We start from the raw sequence: 19,716 nt of genomic DNA, 5'->3' as shown, positions 1-19,716 counted from the left end.
AAGACACTGAAATAAAATGTAGACAAAATGCGCATAACGAAAGCATATTTGCCCAACAACCAAACCTCCCTTGACTTTCATTTGGCAACCCTTTCATTAGTGCAACGACTCAGGCCCAGGGAGTTGATTTGATAAAGCTTGCCCAGTGAGTGAAAAGTCTTGGTGCTCTTTGTGATATTATTTTTAAAACTCGCTAGAAGGTTTCCTCGTCCAACAAGTCTACATAATCCTAGACACACGATTATACATAATAGAGGATACAGTTGGCTCTGATGAGTACCATTGTAGTCAAAAGACTCATTAGTAGCCTCAAATTGATAAACTAACTTAAAAATATAGCAAACATATTTGAGATTCTACTCAGTAAGTATTCCTACAAATGTTGTGGGACCAATATTTTGAATAAAATTAAGTCGTTGTAGTATAGTGGTAAGTATTCCCGCCTGTCACACGGGTGACACGGGTTCGATCCCCGGCAACGACGTCATATGAAAATAATATATTGGTCGCAATTTAGTTTTCTTTAATTTTAATGATCACCTGGCAATGATAAACTAACTTAAAAATAAACCAACAATTTTTTCCTAATTCTAATATACATGGTAGGTATTCCTTCGAATGTTTAGCAACCAATATTTTGAACAAAATTAAGTTGTTGTAGTATGTCACGCGAGTGACCCAGGATTCCTACAAATGTTGTGTGACCAATATTTTGAACAAAGTTAAGTCGTTGTAGTATAGTGGTAAGTATTCCCGCCTGTCACGCGGGTGACCCGGGTTCGATCCCCGGCAACGGCGTCATATGATGGTAAGTATTCTTGCGTGTCACGTGAGTGACTTGGGTTTGATCCCCGAAAATGGTGCCATTCAAAATTTTACCATTTTGGTCGCAATTCCCCTTTTTTCCCAAATTTTATTATCACTTCAAATGATATACTAAATTAAAAATAGACCAATATTTTAAACAAAATAAAGTATTTGTAGTATAACGGTATGTATTCTCATTTGTGAACCAAGTGACCTAGGTTCAATCCTTGGCAATAATGCATTTTGAAAATAATATTTTTGTTGCAATTCATTTTGTTTCTACTTGGTAAGTATTCTTACAAATGTTTGACCAAGATTTTGACCAAAATTAAGTGGTTGTAGTATAGTAGTAAGAGTAAGTATTGCTTGTTACTTGGATGACCTAGGTTCAATCCCTGACAGCGACGCCATGTGAAAATAACATATTGGTCGCAATTTAGTTTTTTCTAAATTCAATGATCACTTGACAATGATAAACTAACTTAAAAATATACCAATATTTTGTTTAAAATAAAGTAGTTTTAGTATAGAACCTTGGCAATGGCGCCATTTCAAAATAACATTTTGGTCGCAATTCAAATTTTTCCTAATTCTAATCCAACCAATGTTTTGAACAAAATTAAGTCATTATGGTATATTGGTAAGTTTTCCTGCTTGTTAGGTGAGAGTGATTGTTAGGTGAGTGACTTTTGTTCGATCCCAACAACGGTGCAATTTGAAAATAACATTTTGGTCACAATTCACTTTTTTCATTATTTTAATTATCACCTCAAAATGATAAACTAAATTAAAAATAGACCAATATTTTGAATAATATAAAATATTTGTAGTGTAGTGATAAGTATTTCCATTTGTCATGTGGGTGTCTAGAGTTTGATCCCCGGCAACGGTGCCATATCGAATATGATACATGTATTGTATATGTGCATCATAAATAAATAGTAAAACATAAAGTTAAATATAATGAAAAACAAATTTATTATTAAAATATTTAACCCAAACTCATTATTTTGGTTTAATTTCTCGTATGTTTTATTTTATTTTGATAAAAAAAAAAATTAAACCTCTTTTATCCTACTTATTGTATCTGTGCATCATAAATAAATAGTAAAACATAAAATTAAATATAGTGAAAACAAATTTGTTATTAAAATATTTATTTTATTTTCTCTCTTTTTTCTTTTGAGTTACTTTGTTCATCTCTCGTCCTCTCATATGCTTTATTTTATTTCTGAAAAAAAAAAGTTAAACCCAAACTCATTATTTTGGTTTAATTTCTCAAATGTTTTATTTCATTTTTTGACAAAAAAAAAACTCTCTCTTATCCTACTTGATAGTTAAATATTACTTTCATAGTATTAGTATTGTATTATTTTTTATCTGATAAGTATTTTGAATAGTTATTTTTTTAACATGAGGAAAAATTAATAGTTATGTGTTTTTTCATAACCCATTTTTAATTATTATTAAAAAATATTGATGAAAACACATGCCTTATATATATTTGCTTGATAAAAATAATAAAACTATTATTATTGTAGATAATTTTTTATTATTATAGATAGTGAGTATTTATTTTATAGATAATTTTTTATCTTAAATAAATATTTTAGTTTAAAAAAATATTAAATTTTAATAAAATGATTTAATTAAAAAATATTTAAATTTAAAAAAAGTCACATAAAAATTAAAATTAAAAATAATTATTTTCATTTAAGAAAAACAATATTTAAAGAATAAAATAGAAAAGAAAATGTGGATGGGAGGATGAATTTGAGGAAGTGTGGATTTGAGTAGATTTGATAAGAAAAAGAGGTTAACGTGAGATCGTTTGGATTAAAATAAACATGGTGATAAATGAAGAGATTTGAGATGAAAGTTTATAAGAGTGAATGATGTGGTAGATTTGATAGATTAAAAAATATTTTAATTGATAAAAATGTAAATTATTATTATCTATATTAATTATTATTATTATTATTAATTTTAATTACTCGGATGGTACCAACTTTGGTAGGGGTGTGTCAATTTGATACCTATTGTTAAAAAAATATCAATTACGTCCCTACTTTTGAAAAATGTTTCAATTAGGTCCATTTTGGATAAAAATAATTAATGTTGTTAACGAGACGCCATGTGTCACTCTCTGGTTTTTTATTTACTTTTTTTTCAATTTTTTATTTGTTTCTTTTGCAAAAAGAAAAATTGTTGTCACGTGTCAAGTATCTGTTATGACACGTGACAATGTTAGTGCCACGTGGTAGAACAATGTCACGTGTGTCAAATGTCATTGTTCTGATTTTAATTTAGTCCTCATATATATCTCATTGTTTCGATTTAATTTCCACTTTTATCTCTTTGATGCAATTTTGTCCCAATATTTTTTAATAATTGAAATATATTTCTATAATTCATTTTTCATAATATTAAAAATAATTAAGTATAAATATTTTTACAAGATTAAGTATTGATATTTATATTAAAATTTAGTGGTCAAAGAATACATTGACAAAATATGAGTTAATAATATACAATAATGTAATATGTTACAAAGTTACTTTTAATAAAAAAAAAATATTAGTATAACATTTATACAAATAATATATTTGGCCTTGTGTAAGGCCCATTAAAAACCCTTTTATTTCTTTTCTGCCCTAAAGTAAAGGGGTCGCCCTTATAAGTGGGCCTAAGGGCTGGTCCAACAGATAAGGTCCCTAAGTCTGCCCTAAACCTAACATTTCTCTCATTTCAGAAATTGTCCTGATCCTAAAGAGTCGCAACCGCACTTCTGCTAGGGTTTGCCTCCTCACCGTTTCAAGTTCGCTTAAGCTATTCCTACGCCACGTAAGTACTTTCTTTTTAGGTTGTGTGGTTTCTATCGGCCTTCTTCGTCTTTGACAGTTAGGGTTTCATAATAATCTGGCCCTTTGTTCCGTTTATCCACTGTTTTCAGCTCTTTAGCCGCTCCCAGGGCAGCAATGCTCGCTATCGTGCCGCCAAGGCTTCTGTTAACCCTTCCTCCAGGTACGGGAAGTTAGGGTTTCGAGTTTGAGTTGTCTCTAATATGTTTTTGAGTTGTCTTTGATCTGTTTTTGAGCTTGTTGGATGTTGGTATGGATAAATCGTTGTTTGTGGTGCGTGGGATACCTTGTATGATTGGTGGGTTTGGGAAATATATCTGCTGCAGGTGAGTTCAGGGTGAGACCTGGTAATCTTGCCCAGGCGAGTCAGACTCGCCTAAGCGAGTCTGGCGGAGGTTCGCCCATACCTTCTGCGCGAGCGGTCGCCCAAGCGGGTGGCCTTGAGTTTTGAGCGAGACACTGCCTCGCCCAGGCGAGGTGAGCTCGCCTAAGCGAGCTGGTGTTTTAGCTTCTGCCAGCGTTATCGAATTCTCGCCTAAGCGAAGGGGAACTCGCCTGAGCGAGAGCCCTTCTCGCCTAAGCGAGACCCCTTGGCCTGAGCGACCAGTTTGGGCGAGGGTGCGTGTTGGTTGGGTGTTTATTTCTCTACTCTTTTGTGTTTGGTGTGCAATTGGTGGGACTATCGTATAATGGCATGTGGGGTGTATTGTGAATGTGTGACAGAGTGTATGAATTATGAATGACAAACTTGAGTGAACCCTTGGCATGAAATGAGCATGAAATGAGCATGAAATGGTTGGTATCAAAGAGGCATGATAATGAGATGAGATGGAAATCCTTTATGCATGGATGGTTTATGATGAGTTGAAATGGGTTGGGCCTGGAACATGAAAGGCATTGGCTTTAAAGGTTGGTACGATTAATGTTTATCTATGCACGGTGAATATTCTTTTGCTGTGTGAATATGGTTGATCTGTGTCAGTGCATAATTCCTTGGAGTCTCTAGGTGAGACTTTCAGGATCGCGCTTCAGTGGTCAGGACGTAATTCCATGGCCCCTGTTAGTGGGTGTCCATGGTGGTGCCCCATCTGTATAACTAGGTAAAGATTCAAGGTAAGGTTGCATCCTGACACTCTAAGGAGTCAGTTAGTCTCACCTAGAGCGGACTAACTCTTGTGGTGAGAGTAGCAGGAGGCCTGAAATTCATTAAGGGCTAACCTTGTGGTGAGGGAAATTGATTCATTGTAACACTTGTAACACATAGCTCGGGGGTGAGCAGAGGTATCCACCACAAGTGCGGGCATCCGCTGAATCCGACCAAGTTATACGTATCTGGATGAGTCGAGTCGAGTCGTAGTGTATCGATTGAAAGTCATAACATGCTTAGTTGTTGTATGGATATTGAATGGTGAAAAATATATTTGACTGTATGATAAGAATGTTGTTGGCTCTAGCTTACCCTGTTTGTTGTATGGTTGTCTTGTATGTGGCTATTCTTTCTTGCGATGATCATCAATTTAATTGATGGGAGCAGATGAGCGAGGTTCCCGCGGTCAGCAAGGAAATGGCGATTTCGTTGCTTAGCCATCTGGGCTGGACTTTATGTTTCTTTTCTTCATGGGTCTTCTTTAGGGCTACGACTCATGTATTGCTCTATGCCTTACGATTCTACTCTCTTTTTGTTAGACTTTTTCCGTTGGCATCGTGGTGTGCCCAGTTTGTAGGGGATGTGTTAGGACCCCAGGACTACTCTACATTATTATTTTGTGTGATGTTTCTTTTAATTTCGCTTAATAATTAAATGGGACATTACACCTTGAATTGGAGAGAGATAATATTGGTCTATTTTGAAAAAAGAAAGAAAAGAAAAGTGGGGGTGACTATATTGTTCTATTAGTATAACATTTTTTTTTTGCCATTAAATTTTAATGTAAATATCAGTACTTAATTTTATAAAAATATTTATACTTAATTAGTTTTAATCTTATAAAAGTTGAATTAAAAAATATATTTCAATTATTAAAAAAATTGGGACAAAATTGAACCAAAGACATAAAAGTAGGAACTAAATTGAAATAACGTGACTATTAAATTGAAATCAATACAATGACATTTGTTACATGTGACACTATCCTGCACGTGGCACTAACACGGACTTGACAAGTGACACAACAAGGACTTGACACGTGTCACAAAATCTTTTTGCAAAAGAAAGTTTAAAAAATTAAAATAAAATTAAAAATTAAAAAATCAGATAATGACACGTGACACTTTTCAAAAGTAGGAACGTAATTGACATTTATTTAACTACGGATACCAAATTGACACACGCCTACCAAGGTAGGTATCATCCCAGTAATTAAACTTTATTATTATTATTTATATTTTATTATTACATTATTTTATTATTATTTATATTAAAAATTAATTTTATTTAAAAATAAATTTATTATACATTCTTTGAAAATCTCTTCACTATTGAAGAGAAAGTTAAATAAAAAAAAAGAATCTCAATTTTTGTGAATATTTTGTCCTTATGCGCATACTTTTCATTCAAACGGTAAATCAATTTAATTCTCTCCACTTAAACAAATAAACCAATGAACCATGAGATCCTCGGTCAGTGTTTGGTAAAGGAGGGAATAGAAAAAAGTGAGTGGATGGATATGAGAAGATGGGAAAGTAGGATTGAGATGTTGTGTAAGAAATTTGAACGAATGAATGTAAAGAAAGTTTGAGAATTTGTGAATGATGTGATGTATGTGATAAATTAAAAAAAATATATTTTAATTGATAAAAATATATGATTACCAATTTATTCTTGTATTAAAATGTGAATAAATGTAAATTTATAGTGAAAATTATATTTAAATTACATTAAATTTCTTAATTGTAATGAAAAAATATTTAAAATGGATATATTATTTTTTTAAGATGTGTGATAAATTATTATAGTTTTTTAAACACTTGTTGATTTTATGATAATCTAAAAGTATTTTAAAAACTATTTATTATAAACTATATAATTTTTTAAATAACAATTCTCAAAATTCATCGTTAGCAGGAATCATACAATGTAGACCAAAAGAGCATTCATGTACATTTTTTAATTTAAATATGCCTTTAATTTCTAATTTTTTAAATAACAATTCTCAAAATTCATTGTTAACAGGAATCATACAATGTAAACCGTACATTTTTTAAAATTAAATATGCTTTTAATTTCTGGAAATATTATTTTATTTATTTTTTATCTCTGCAAAAAGAATATTTGTTAGTTTTAAATTTCTATCTTTCTTTGATAAGTATCTTTTTTAGGTTTGATCAGTTAGTATACTTAGTTTAATCGCAAAAATTAATATATTAATCAATGTAATTAAAGTAAAAAAGTTTAAAATTGAAACAATTAAATATTTTTGGCGTAAGTAAAAAGTAATATAAAATTTACTGTTCATGATATATTAAAAGTACAAAATTATACGTGAATATAAAAAGTATTAAATCTTTATATAAAAAATTATTAAATATATTTACTTAGTTCAATTATGCACTAAAATAATCTATTTGTTTTAAGTAATATTTTACAATTTTGGATACTAAATTAACAACGGTTAATATTAAATAGTTAAAAACACTAAAAACATGTCAAAAAATTTAAATTAACAAACGAATTTACAATAACCAAAATAAAAAGAACAGCAGAAATTTAAAATATATTTAAGTCTATTATTTTATAGTAATGTTAAACTACAGTAAGATAGAAAAAGAAAAAGAAAAAGTAGTGATTATGAAAGCATAAACCACATAGAAAACAAATTATAAACTCTAAACAAATTATAATTACTTTTAACAAAAATATAATATTAAAAGTAAAGTATTAAACAATAAATAAAAATGATATATAATAAGCTTATTTATATTCATCGGTAAATATATAGTTTATACACTTAAAAGTTTAACTACCTTAATTGACAATATGTATTATTTCGATATCTTAATTATATTGATTATTTATTTTAGTGTTAAAGTTACTTAGTTAGCCAACAAGAAGTGTTAAAAGTAGGTATAAAAAATATCACATTATAAGTAAACGTATTCATATTAATTTGTACTACAAATATATTTAAATTTATTATTATTACAAATTCTTGCATTCTCTTTATAAATATTCGTCTAAGTCCACACTTATTTAAGTTTATCTCCAATTTAAACCATATGTATTTGAAAAGAGAAAATTTTCAAATCAATATTTTTTAAATTTTATTTTCGAAAAAATCACGTAAAATCATTTTACTTTATATTTTCTTATATATATATATATATATATATATATATATATATATATATATATATATATATATATATATATATATATATATAATAACAAGGTCCTCCTATAACATATCTTGTATATCTATCATATATCTTATATCTCTCATCTTCACACTTCCTATAAATTTTCAACACTCATAATATTTCGAATTGTAATATGAGTTTTTAAATTTCATAAATCAGCATCCCAATATCAAAATATGGACTTAAAGGAATGTTTAATGTACTAATCTTTATAAATAAGGATTGTTTAATAAATTAATCCACCTCAAATTATTTATTTGGTTAAATTGAATAAAATTATTGTTGCAGGTCGTTATTAATCATCTTGTGACCGAGGTAAAGTAGGTTGGATCACAATACTTCAACTGTTACACTTTTAAGTAAAAAGAGTTTTGTCCTGACTAATAGTTGTATCTTTTGACCTAGTGGTAAGTGCTCGATTATAACAATTGGTATCAGATTCATGTGTCGTGACTATAGCTTTTGGTTATTAATGGTAAGCGCTAGATCCTACCAATTATGAACCTTGAATAATACATTTCATATTTGTTATAAAAAATGTATTAAGGAATTTGACCTAAAAATTGTTTGAAGAATTCAATCTCCTAAATAAATGTATAACGCTGTATGATTAATCACTATTTTTTGACTGAAGAATGGTCTATAATGATTTTTTTTTATCAAAATTTTTCACTAAAAACTCATTAAATAAATTTCTTTTTGTTTTAACAAAAAATCATAAAAGTAAATCTTTTTAAGAACAATCTTATATGCCTGACTCTATTTGCATATGTCTATATGGTGTTTTTAAGCAAATATAATACTTTATTTCTTTGTGTGATTTCTTTTAATAGTCTCTCAAATTGTTTTTAAGACACATTTGTTAATTTTTTTAATTTTTTATTTGTTGTTTATTTTCGTTATGTAGAATATTATTTCGATATATTTTATCTGGTTATTTTTTATTTTCTAATTTATTATCAATCATACTGTAATTTATTTTTTCACTATAATTGTATAAATAACTTTTATTTACTACAATATAAAAATTTAATGTAATTGTCATGAATATTTTTTTATCACCATCTAACATATATTGGAGTTCAAAAAATACAATATCCATGTCAAAATTTTATTATTTATTCTTTGCGTCATTTTGATCAAGTGATGTATTATAACTTTTATTAGTGTCTAAAAAAGAGATTTATTAGAATTTAAAAAATTGAAGTAAACAAATATTTAAAATATATTTTAATTTGAATATTTGTTTTCCATTTATATATTTTTTTAAATATTTTTAAATTTTATCAACTAGGTTTCATTAATGTTTGCAAATTTAATAAATGTTTTGGTTCTCATAAATTTTTATTTGGTATTCTAATCTAAAATGTAAACAATTATAATTTATTTCAAAGTATTTGATATCGAAGAAATAATGATCCTCCTAATATTGAATATTTGATAATATTATGTTTTTTTTATGTAATTTTTTATTGTTTTATAAGAATTAATTAAAATTAATTTTGAAGTATAAAAAACGGGTAGAGGTATGGTTCTGAGATTATACCTGTTACCCGGTGAGAATGGGGATAAGACAAAAATTTGATATCCCTTAAATTTAGATGTGGAGATGAAATGAATTTTTTCTACAAAAATATGTATGACATAGTAAAATTCGTCCCGTCCGTCCTGTTGTCATTCCTAATTACGAATTTTTCCCCATCTAAATTATAAACTAATTTATTTTCAGTGTTCTCACCACGATTATACTATTTTACGATGAATTTTCAGAAAATAGTAAATCAAACCCATAAATTTTTTGGACGTGTAAACTCATTGTGTTTTCATCAAATTAACATGATAAGAAGAAAAGTTTTAATTTGATAAATTATGCAAAGCATATTCCATATCTTCGTTCTTACGCTATTCTCGCACCACCAATTAAGCAAAACATAATGTTACGAACGTGAATTCACACGTTTACTTCAACTCGTGCTAATCACTTTCTTTGCAATATAATGTCTTAATTTAATTTTTCTTATATGTCGCACACACGGTACTTTACTTTTAAGATATTTTTTAGTTTCTATTCTCGTAATTTAGTAAACTTTTATTGGATAAGTAGTCGTATAAAATATATTAACATATTTTATTTTTGTTTTAAATAATAATAATAATAATAAATATAAAACTTTTAATTTTATAAATCTTGTTTGAATTCATTTTAATGATTAAAGTAAGTGAATAACACGCATTTAGTTTTTCATAATTGTTCTAAGTGTTTATTATAAGAAATATCAAATTTAATATACAATTAATTTTCAAATCTTTTACTTTTTATTTATTATTTTTTAAAATTTTAAAATTTAATAGTTTCTTATAAAATTAATTGAATATTATTTTTTTTCATTAATAAACATAGATGAAAATTCATATCTATCAAATATATAATGTTTAATTATCGTAATTATTAAAAAAGTTTAAATAAATCTACGAAATTAAATTTTTTTATTCATACTTATATTTGTTGTATTCATTAATTATACTAAGAATAAAGTATGTTTTGTCACCTATTTTTATTTAATTATTAATAAAATTATATTTTTAAAGTAGAAAGTGTTTGTTCAATTTTATAATTGAGAACTTACTTAAAGATGATGCTACAACATGTAATAAAGCAAATTAATTAGAGTGGGAACAGAACATTATTGGTCACATTTCTAGGTCAGCTTTTGACTTTCTAATAGTAGAAAGTAGTATAACTGCCAACAACTTCACTTGATTAACGGAATTTATAAAATATTTTTTTAAAAAAACTTTATATAATTACTTTCATCACTTCCATAGATTGTTTATAAAAATTACTTCGAGTTAAGTAATAATATTATTTAAAAAAGTTTACAATTACCTAAAACTATTTATCCAAAAATAATTTCTGTTTGTAAAGTGAAACTCTAATTATAACATAAAAATAAGAATACATCTAAAGATGCATTGAATGTAAATTTTTCCAAGTCAACGAGTTTCTAAAATGAATATTTTATATATAATTCACTATATCGTATTAAAAATTATTACTTCAAATAAAAGTTAACAGCTTGTATTTTTTTTATATATAATATGTAATCTATTTTTTTCAATTAGTTATTTTTGTCTTCTCAACTTTATCTAATAAGATAAGATAGATAAATTGATTTTAGATTGCTATTTAAAAAGTTTTCAGCGTGTTTTGAAATTTTGTGTCATCTTAATAACTAACAATTAAGTATTTTCATAATTATTCTTCTGAAAATTCTTACTTACATCTATTCTTAATTTATGTTAAACAAATGTTTTAAATATCATCGATTGGAGTAGCAGATAATGGAGAATCAGATTTAGTGTTCATTTGTTTTGAAATTTAGTGAAATTAATTTTAAATTAAGATGCGTGGTCAAATTTATCTCAGCTACAAATTTGATGTTATAGTAAACTTGAGAATCATAACGAAAAACAAGTTAAAACCATTTTAACTATATTTTTCTTTGTTTTTTTTCAACAAATGATTATACGTTGTTATTTTATGTGTTACTTTATATATTGATTCTTTGAAAGAAAAATTATAAATATCCAAAGTGACTTCAAATGCTGTTTAGAAGAAATTTTCAGAATTTGAAGTAGTTAAAACCTACTTAATTTATTACATTTTTAACTTGACGACTCAAAATTTTTTACCAAAGGTCAACATTTTAAAATTCATTCAATTTTATACATAGAGTTCTAGAACCACAATTTCATCGATTAAAAAAATCCACACTTTTAAGTGGGTCCCAAACGAATGCGTGAATTCTTAAGAGTTAAGAAGGGGACATCGATGTGGGACTCACACGTTTGTCTTAGGTTGTGGCAATTTCCAACTTGGAAGGAAGATGGCAACACCAACACCCCACTTTCTTCTTTTCCCCCCACAATTTTTTTTTCTTCCCTTCATTGCCAATTTATTAATACCTTACACCCTTTATCTTCCTCTCTCTCATTTGTGTGTTATTTAAAGTATAAACCTCAAAAGGGGTCTCTAATTACGTTCCAATTCCAATTCCCACAACCCCACTTCATTTCCTGCACCTTAATTCCAAGGTACGTTTCTTTTTCCACCATTTGACTTTGTCTACAATGCACAATCTATCTTTGTGGTTTGGGATGTCAAACATGTTCGTGGATATTGTTGTATGTGTCATATGAAATTCCGAGTCATATGATGAAATGGGTGGCGCTGAATTTGACTTGTGAGTTATTGTATTAATTATATTGGTATCTCCTCGTGCTATATAATGTCAGCACAATCATGATTTGTTTCATATCAGAATCAGAATCTTGGTGTGATCGGTTTTGGGTGTTTCAATTTGAACCTCTTGGGTTGATGAAATGATGCATCGGTTTCCATTGGTGATTCTTGTGTTGACAATATGTGGCGTGAGATGCAGAATGGCGAAAGCAGATGAAAATGTGTACACGCTGGCTTCGGTTAGGGAAAATTTGATTAGGCAAGAGGATACCATTATTTATGGTCTCATTGAGAGAGCCAAGTTTCCTTCCAATTCTCACACCTATGATGATAAGTATGCTCAAATCCCTGGTTTTTCTGGCTCATTGGTGGAATTTGTTATTAAAAATACCGAGGACGTTCAAGCTAAGGTACTATTTACTGCTATTGCCTTATTCTTAGCTTGTTTGTTTTGTTGTTTTGTTGTCTTGTTTTGTGTTGGGTTGTCAGATTATGTCGTTGTAATGGTATTGTGACAGTGATTGTGCATCTGAACGGATGGCATGAGCTTTTCTTTCAATAACTTTGGCATATTCTTTTTTCTTGAGATTGTAAGTGTGTGCAAATGGATGTTAAAAGGGTATCATTAAATATGTTGCGATAATCAAAGTGTTTGATAACTGGTTCAGAAATCAGTATTTGGAAGCTATAACTAATAGCTTCAAAATAAACATAAACATAATCACATCTGATATGTGGAACCGTATAACCAAGCATAAAAATTTAGCATCAAGATAAAGAGTTAAAGACTCATGTTGAACATTACTTAGAACACCAAAATTCTCAGACAAAACATTCCTAGTAGCATGCTATTTCAAGATGAGGGCCATCTTGGAATTTTCTGCTTCTGTTATGAGTTTATGACCATCATAAGTGTTTAAATCTCTGCTAGTCATCAGCATGAGTTGTTCTGATTTTCTGTATTCTGTTATTTAAATTTGAAACAATGTTAGGTCTAAAATAAATAGAGTGAATTTCAGGCTGGAAGATACACAAACCCTGAAGAAAACCCATTCTTCCCTGAAAAGTTACCACCATCAAGTGTGCCATCTTACCCCTTCTCACAGGTAATTCAGTCATGTGATACCATTTTCCAATTTCCACAATTCATGAAATTTAGATGATAAAGGGTCTCTCTGTTAACTTATTTCCATCTTTAGTTTTTGCATCCTGGAGCTGCTTCAATTAACATAAACAAGTCCATCTGGAAAATGTATCTGCAAGATTTACTTCCATTGCTTGCTAATTCGGGTGATGATGGCAACTATGCGCAAACTGCTGCGACTGATCTTTCGTTATTGCAGGTAATGTACGCTCTTATGTAATTTTAGGAGCATGTTTACGAAAGAATTCATATAGAACAATCTTTACAGTTTAACTATTATGGAAAGTATTATCAACTGAACTATTGTTTCGTGCATGTACTCTGGCCATGTTTAGATAACATGTTTGTTATCTGTGACATAAGCTACAAAAATAGTAGATTGTGTGTATTTTCTTGATTTGGACGTGAAAACAGAAAGAAACATGCATTAGAAACACAAGTTGATTTTAGAAAAGTTAAATGAAAGTGTTTCTGCAAAGTTATTTTACACAAGTTGATTTTAATTTTGCAAGTGCTCATTAACAAGTTTATCCAAACATAGCCCTTCTCTAACTTGAGAACTTGCTAGTGTCCTAACTGAGTAATGAATCTGAAAGTTCATTCTATAAAACATTTGCAGGCTATCTCAAGAAGGATTCATTATGGAAAGTTTGTGGCTGAGGTAAAATTCAGGGATGCTCCTCAAGACTATGAACCTTTAATTCGAGCTAAGGTATATATATATATGTGTGTAGATTGCTCTGTGTTGGCTTGGCTTATTTAGTTCCATGATTTTCATCATTCATGTATCTATTTTATGGTCACAAAAGTGCATTATATAACAAGGGTTGTTTTTCATTTACACCCTTCAATTTGGTTATACTGATAGTCAATTTGAAAACTTGAACACGCCCCTTATACCAGTGAGTACTAAATTTTTGCAGGATAGAGAAGGTTTGATGAAATTGTTGACATTTACGAGCGTTGAAGAGACAGTGAGGAAGAGGGTTGAAAAGAAGGCCACAGTGTTTGGTCAAGAAGTAAGTCTTGACAGTGATAATGATGGCAAAGAGAAAAGTAAGTTTGACCCAACAGTGGCTTCTCGTTTGTACAAAGATTGGGTGATACCTCTCACCAAGGAGGTTCAGGTTGAGTACCTCTTGCGCCGTATAGACTGAAGGCATTTGGATCCAGTTAGAGTTTAGAAGTACAAAAAGCGTTAATATGATATTGTTCCATTGATTAAGGATGCTCTTAATTAAGTGATCCTTTATTGCCAATTTCATGCAACTCTTGATTCAGAAAGAAATGTTATTTCAGTTTTAACACTTTCCATATGACTGACAGAAAGTTATTGGAAATCATGAATTTTGTTGGATTCCATTTATATTTAGAGACGAAGATACGTTATGCTCAATGACTCGCTAGTTTAAACTAGAGCATACTTTTTGAAGAGGTTAAAATACCTTTTTGGTCCCCATTTTCGTCAACTTTTTTCAAATAGGTCCTAATTTTCGCGGGGTGCTCAAATAGGTCCTAATTTTTGTCAATTTGGTTCAACTAGGTCCTAATTGGGTAACGCCGTTTAAATTGATAACGTTTCACTGTACAGTTGGCTATTATTTGCTACATGTCCAAATACTAATCCTACGTGTCAGTTTTTCTTTATAATCAGGTGATTAATTAGGTGGTTAAACACATTAAGGTTTTAATTAACAGTATTTAACGAAAAAAAGTAAAAGAAAGGAAAATAAAAAAGATATTTGAACGCAGATTAAAAAGTAAAAGGGGTTAAACGTGTCTAGGGGAAAGAAAGAAAAGCAAATTTGGGGATTTAGGTTACCTGTGCTCGAATTTGGGGGAAAGAAAGAAAAGCAAATTTGCTTCGTTTGGGTTGTGCAATTGTTACGAGATCATCATCAATTCATCGCAGATATCGAATCCAGGTTAGGTTTTCTATTGTGTTAGAGCTTTCACTTTCGTTTTTTGGTGATTGGTCGTTTGCGATTTTGGTTTTACTCGTTTGCGATTGGGTTGGTGTGATTTTCGAAAGCGGTTCTGTTTGTTTTATTGTGCGTTTGTGTTGTCATTGTCCTCAGAACTGCAGCTTCCCCACAATCACAAATGGGTCTTAAAGCTTGGGTGCGAGAAGAGGGAACACTACGCTGCACACAATTATTACAATATGAAAAAGATGATTGGGTCTGAGACATAGCTGCAACAAAGCTTCAACGTTCCAAGCATGACCAAGTTCACACATGAGATGGCTTCTTCGACTTTTTATAAACCCTAACACTTTATTTTTTAAATTTTCATTATTTGCATTTAATTAAAAACGTAATGTGTTTAACCCACTAATTAACCACTTCATTGTAAAGAAACTCAGACACGTAGGATTAGTATTTGGACACGTAGCAAAGAATAGCCAACTGTACAGTGAAATGTTATCAATTTAAACGGCGTTACCCAATTAGGACCTAATTGAACCAAATTGACAAAAATTAGGACCTATTTGAGCACCCCGCAAAAATTGGGACTTATTTGAAAAAAGTTAACAAAAATTGGGACCAAAAAAATATTTTAACCTTCGGAAGATAAGAAAGGAGTTCAATTGGGGTTGGTTTTTTAACTAGAAAATATGAAATGCTAACCTAAGTCACCTTCGTGTTCATTTGTATTTCTAAAATGTTGAACCCGCGAATCCCAAAATGTGTAGCAATTTTCATTTCCAATTTCCACCTTGTTGAAATTTTATTTTAGTAAAATACTGTAAGAACTATATTCCATTATAAAAGTAATTATTAAAATCATATATAATTTTTTTCTACTAAAAGTATAGTATATTTATTTTATTTATTTAAAACTAAAATAAAAGTGAGTTAATTATTTTTGAATATAGAATTTAAGATATTAAATTTGGGATAAAGTGATAATCTTCTGAAGCATTTAATTTTGTTTTTTCTTTATAATAATGTAATTAGATTATTATATTTATGAAGACAACATAAGGGAATCAAATCCAACTTTATGGTTCTAACTAAGCGCAAATCACGTGTTGAGACCATGAGGGCCAAGAACCACATGGCTGCTTATAGATTTCCATAAAAAAGTATAATCATTAAAGGAAACGGAAAAGGTGTAGTTAAAAAACATCATAGATCGTGTAGTCCAACAACCAATTGTTCTTTAAAATATTCACACTATTTTACTTACTTTACCATCGCTATTATAAGCAAGTACGATTTTTTTTTTATTGTCAACTTACTACAGTACTAAGAACCACTAAACACTTTTAACTTGATGACTAAGTTTTTACCAAAGGTCAACATTTTAAAATTCATTCAATTTTAACTACCTGCGGAATTGATTGAGTTCTAAAATCACATTTTCATCCATTAAGAAATCCAACACTTTTAAGTGGGTCCCAGACCGATGCATGAATTATTATGAGTTAAGAAGAGGAGATCGATGTGGGACCCACACTTTGTCTCAGGTTGTGGCAGGTTGCAACTTGGAAGGAAGATGGCAACACCAACACCCCACTTTCTTCTTTTCCCCCCACAATTTTTTTTTCTGCCCATCATTGCCAATTTATTAATCCCTTGCATTGCACGCCCTTCATCTTCCTCTCTCTCGTTTGTGTGTTATATAAAGTATAAACCTCAAAAGGGGTCTCTAATTACGTTCCAATTCCAATTCCCACAACCCCACTTCATTTCCCGCACCTTAATTCCAAGGTACGTTTCTTTCTCCACCATTTCACTTTGTCTACAATGCACATTCTGTCTTTGTGGTTTGGGATGTCAAACATGTTCGTGGATATTGTTGTGTGATAGTTCTCCCACATTAAGTTTTTCTCAAATTATGCTACTATAAATCGTGATTCTTGTGTTGACAATATGTGGAGTGAGATGCAGAATGGCGAAAGCAGAAGAAAATGTGTACACGCTGGCTTCGCTGAGGGAGCATTTGATTAGGCAAGAGGATACCATCATTTACGGTCTCATTGAGAGAGCCAAGTTTCCTTCCAATTCTAACACCTACGATGACAAGTATGCTCAAATCCCTGGTTTTTCTGGCTCATTGGTGGAATTTGTTGTTAAAAATGCGGAGGACGTTCAAGCTAAGGTACTATTTACCGCTATTGCCTTATCATTACTTAGAACACCAAAGTTCTCAGACAAAACATTCCTAGTAGCGTGCTATTTCAAGATGAGGGCCATCTGTGAAATTTTCTGCATCTGTTATGAGTTATTTATGACCATCATAAGTGTAATAAATCTGTGCTAGTCATCAGCATGAGTTGTTCTTATTTTCTGTATTCTGTTATTTGAATTTGAAAGAATGTTAAGTCTAAAATAATAGAATGAATTACAGGCTGGAAGATACACAAACCCTAAAGAACACCCCTTCTTCCCTGAAAATTTACCACCATCAAATGTTCCATCTTACCCCTTCTCACAGGTAATTCAGTCATGTGATACCATTTTCCAATTTCCATAATTCATGAAATTTAGATGATAAAGGGTCTCTCTGTTAACTTAATTCCATCTTTAGTTTTTGCATCCTGGACCTGCTTCAATTAACATAAACAAGTCAATCTGGAAAATGTACTTTCAAGATTTACTTCCATTGCTTGCTACTTCGGGTGATGATGGCAACTATGCGCAAACTGCTGCTGCTGATCTTTCATTACTGCAGGTAATATAGCTCTTATGTTCTTTAGAAACATCTTTATGAACGAATTCATGTGGAACAATCTTTACAGCTCAACTCAACTATTGTTTCGTGCATGTACTCTGGCCATTGTTCTTTAGTGACATAAGCTACGAAGAGTAGATTCTGTGTCTATTCCTGCTTTGGACATGAAAACATAAAGATACAATCACACAATTATACACTACTAAGCAGTTTTTAGAAAAGTTAAATGCAAGTTCTCTAACTTGAGAACTTGCTAGTGTCATAACTGAGTAATGAATCTGACAGTTCATTCTATAAAATATTTGCAGGCTATCTCAAGTAGGATTCACTATGGAAAGTTTGTGGCTGAGGTGAAATTCAGGGATGCTCCTCAAGACTATGAGCCTTTAATTCGAGCTAAGGTATATATATGTGTGTGTAGATTGCTTTGTGTTGGCTTGGCTTGGCTTATTTAGTTCCATGATTTCCATCATTCATGTATCTATTTTATGGTCATTTTATAATTTGAGTTTTGGCCTATTCACTTCCACAAAACTGCATTATAAAACAAGGGTTGTTTTTCATTTGAGTGGTAAATTTTTGCAGGATAGAGAAGGTGTGATGAAATTGTTGACATTTACGGACGTTGAAGAGACAGTGAGGAAGAGGGTTGAAAAGAAGGCCACAGTGTTTGGTCAGGAAGTAAGTCTTGACAGTGATAATGATGGCAATGGAAAACGTAAGTTTGATCCAACAGTGGCTTCTCGTTTGTACAAAAATTGGATGATACCTCTCACCAAGGAGATTGAGGTTGAGTACCTCTTGCGCCGTTTAGACTGAAGGCATTTGAATCCAGTCAGAGTTTAGAAAGAACAAAACATTAATATGATGTTGTTTCATTGATTAAGTATGCTCTTAATTAAGTGATACTTTATTGCTGTTTTAGCATTTTTTATATGACTGACAGAAAGTTATTGGAAATCATGAATTTTGATGGATTCCATTTATGTTAAGAGACGAAGATAAGTTAGGCTCTGTGACTCGCTAGTTGTAAACTAGAGCATACTTTTTGAAGAAGTAAACCAGGCTTATACTTTCATGAAAGTCTATTTGGTTGAAAACTCAGGTCTTTCTTAGATTATTTAAATAATCTTTTAAACCTAACAGATCAATCTATTTAAGCGAATATATTATGTTTGTATTATTACATTAAAATTATTAAATGTTTCTCAAGTAATATATTTCTTGACTTCAGAAAATATATTTTCAAACTAGAATATCAACCCATTTTTTTGTCTAGTTTACCATGGTTATTAGAATACTTCAATGCATGATAATTAAAACTTAACTAATAATCTTGAAATTGAATTGTGTGCATGATAGCATGTTTTTCACGATAGACAGTATTTTTCTTAACTTCTAAGAGTTAATTTTAAAAAATAAACGAATTAAATCATATAGATGTCTTTTCAGGTGAATAAATAGGATTCGCAGAAATAAAAATGGACGGGATGAATTTTATTTTTGAAATCATCTATATCCCACCCAACCAAAAGTTGTCATTTGTTGAAATTCAATAAAAGAATAAATTTTAATTTTAATTTGATCAAATTTAGTAAAAGAAATTGTACAAAACTATATATTCC

At 30.1% G+C, this 19,716-nt stretch overlaps 2 protein-coding genes and 2 non-coding genes across 5 annotated transcripts; all 4 read left to right on the top strand.

The window, feature by feature from the left end:
• The first annotated feature begins 412 nt into the window (after positions 1-412).
• Positions 413-484, top strand: TRNAD-GUC. The gene has a single exon. It is a non-coding gene; the product is annotated as a tRNA-Asp (tRNA).
• Positions 485-726: 242 nt separating this feature from the next.
• On the top strand, positions 727-798 carry TRNAD-GUC. The gene has a single exon. It is a non-coding gene; the product is annotated as a tRNA-Asp (tRNA).
• An 11,093-nt stretch (positions 799-11,891) lies between these two features.
• LOC114193331 (chorismate mutase 2-like) lies at positions 11,892-14,777 on the top strand. Of its 2 annotated transcripts, none has more exons than XM_028083076.1 (6): positions 11,892-12,119; positions 12,347-12,677; positions 13,287-13,373; positions 13,467-13,610; positions 14,031-14,123; positions 14,335-14,777. In XM_028083076.1, the coding sequence occupies exons 2-6, from the start codon at positions 12,408-12,410 to the stop codon at positions 14,566-14,568; spliced, it is 828 nt and encodes a 275-aa protein (XP_027938877.1). In that variant the 5' UTR covers positions 11,892-12,119; positions 12,347-12,407; the 3' UTR covers positions 14,569-14,777. The 2 variants fall into 2 exon arrangements, with proteins under 2 accessions (XP_027938877.1, XP_027938878.1); XM_028083077.1 differs by having other exon boundaries at positions 11,911-12,119; positions 12,467-12,677.
• Positions 14,778-16,911: 2,134 nt separating this feature from the next.
• Positions 16,912-19,167, top strand: LOC114193667 (chorismate mutase 2-like). Its single transcript, XM_028083555.1, has 6 exons — positions 16,912-17,127; positions 17,308-17,518; positions 17,768-17,854; positions 17,948-18,091; positions 18,400-18,492; positions 18,677-19,167. The coding sequence occupies exons 1-6, from the start codon at positions 16,913-16,915 to the stop codon at positions 18,908-18,910; spliced, it is 984 nt and encodes a 327-aa protein (XP_027939356.1). The 5' UTR covers position 16,912; the 3' UTR covers positions 18,911-19,167.
• The last annotated feature ends 549 nt before the right edge of the window (positions 19,168-19,716 follow it).

The sequence above is a fragment of the Vigna unguiculata genome, chromosome 8 (genome assembly GCF_004118075.2).
Source record: "Vigna unguiculata cultivar IT97K-499-35 chromosome 8, ASM411807v1, whole genome shotgun sequence".
Lineage (NCBI taxonomy): Eukaryota > Viridiplantae > Streptophyta > Magnoliopsida > Fabales > Fabaceae > Vigna > Vigna unguiculata.
The sequence above is the reverse complement of the archived record's forward strand: the minus strand, read 5'-3'. Positions and strand labels throughout refer to the sequence as shown.

Bases quoted from the DNA above. Each gene is read 5' to 3' on its own strand.
- LOC114193331 (XM_028083076.1), top strand. From the start codon at position 12,408: ATGATGCATCGGTTTCCATTGGTGATTCTTGTGTTGACAATATGTGGC. The intron at 12,678-13,286 runs GTACTATTTACT...AGTGAATTTCAG, and splicing joins CCGAGGACGTTCAAGCTAAG to GCTGGAAGATACACAAACCC. The intron at 14,124-14,334 runs GTATATATATAT...AAATTTTTGCAG, and splicing joins AACCTTTAATTCGAGCTAAG to GATAGAGAAGGTTTGATGAA.
- LOC114193667 (XM_028083555.1), top strand. From the start codon at position 16,913: ATGGCAACACCAACACCCCACTTTCTTCTTTTCCCCCCACAATTTTTT. The intron at 17,128-17,307 runs GTACGTTTCTTT...AGTGAGATGCAG, and splicing joins TCCCGCACCTTAATTCCAAG to AATGGCGAAAGCAGAAGAAA. The intron at 17,519-17,767 runs GTACTATTTACC...AATGAATTACAG, and splicing joins CGGAGGACGTTCAAGCTAAG to GCTGGAAGATACACAAACCC.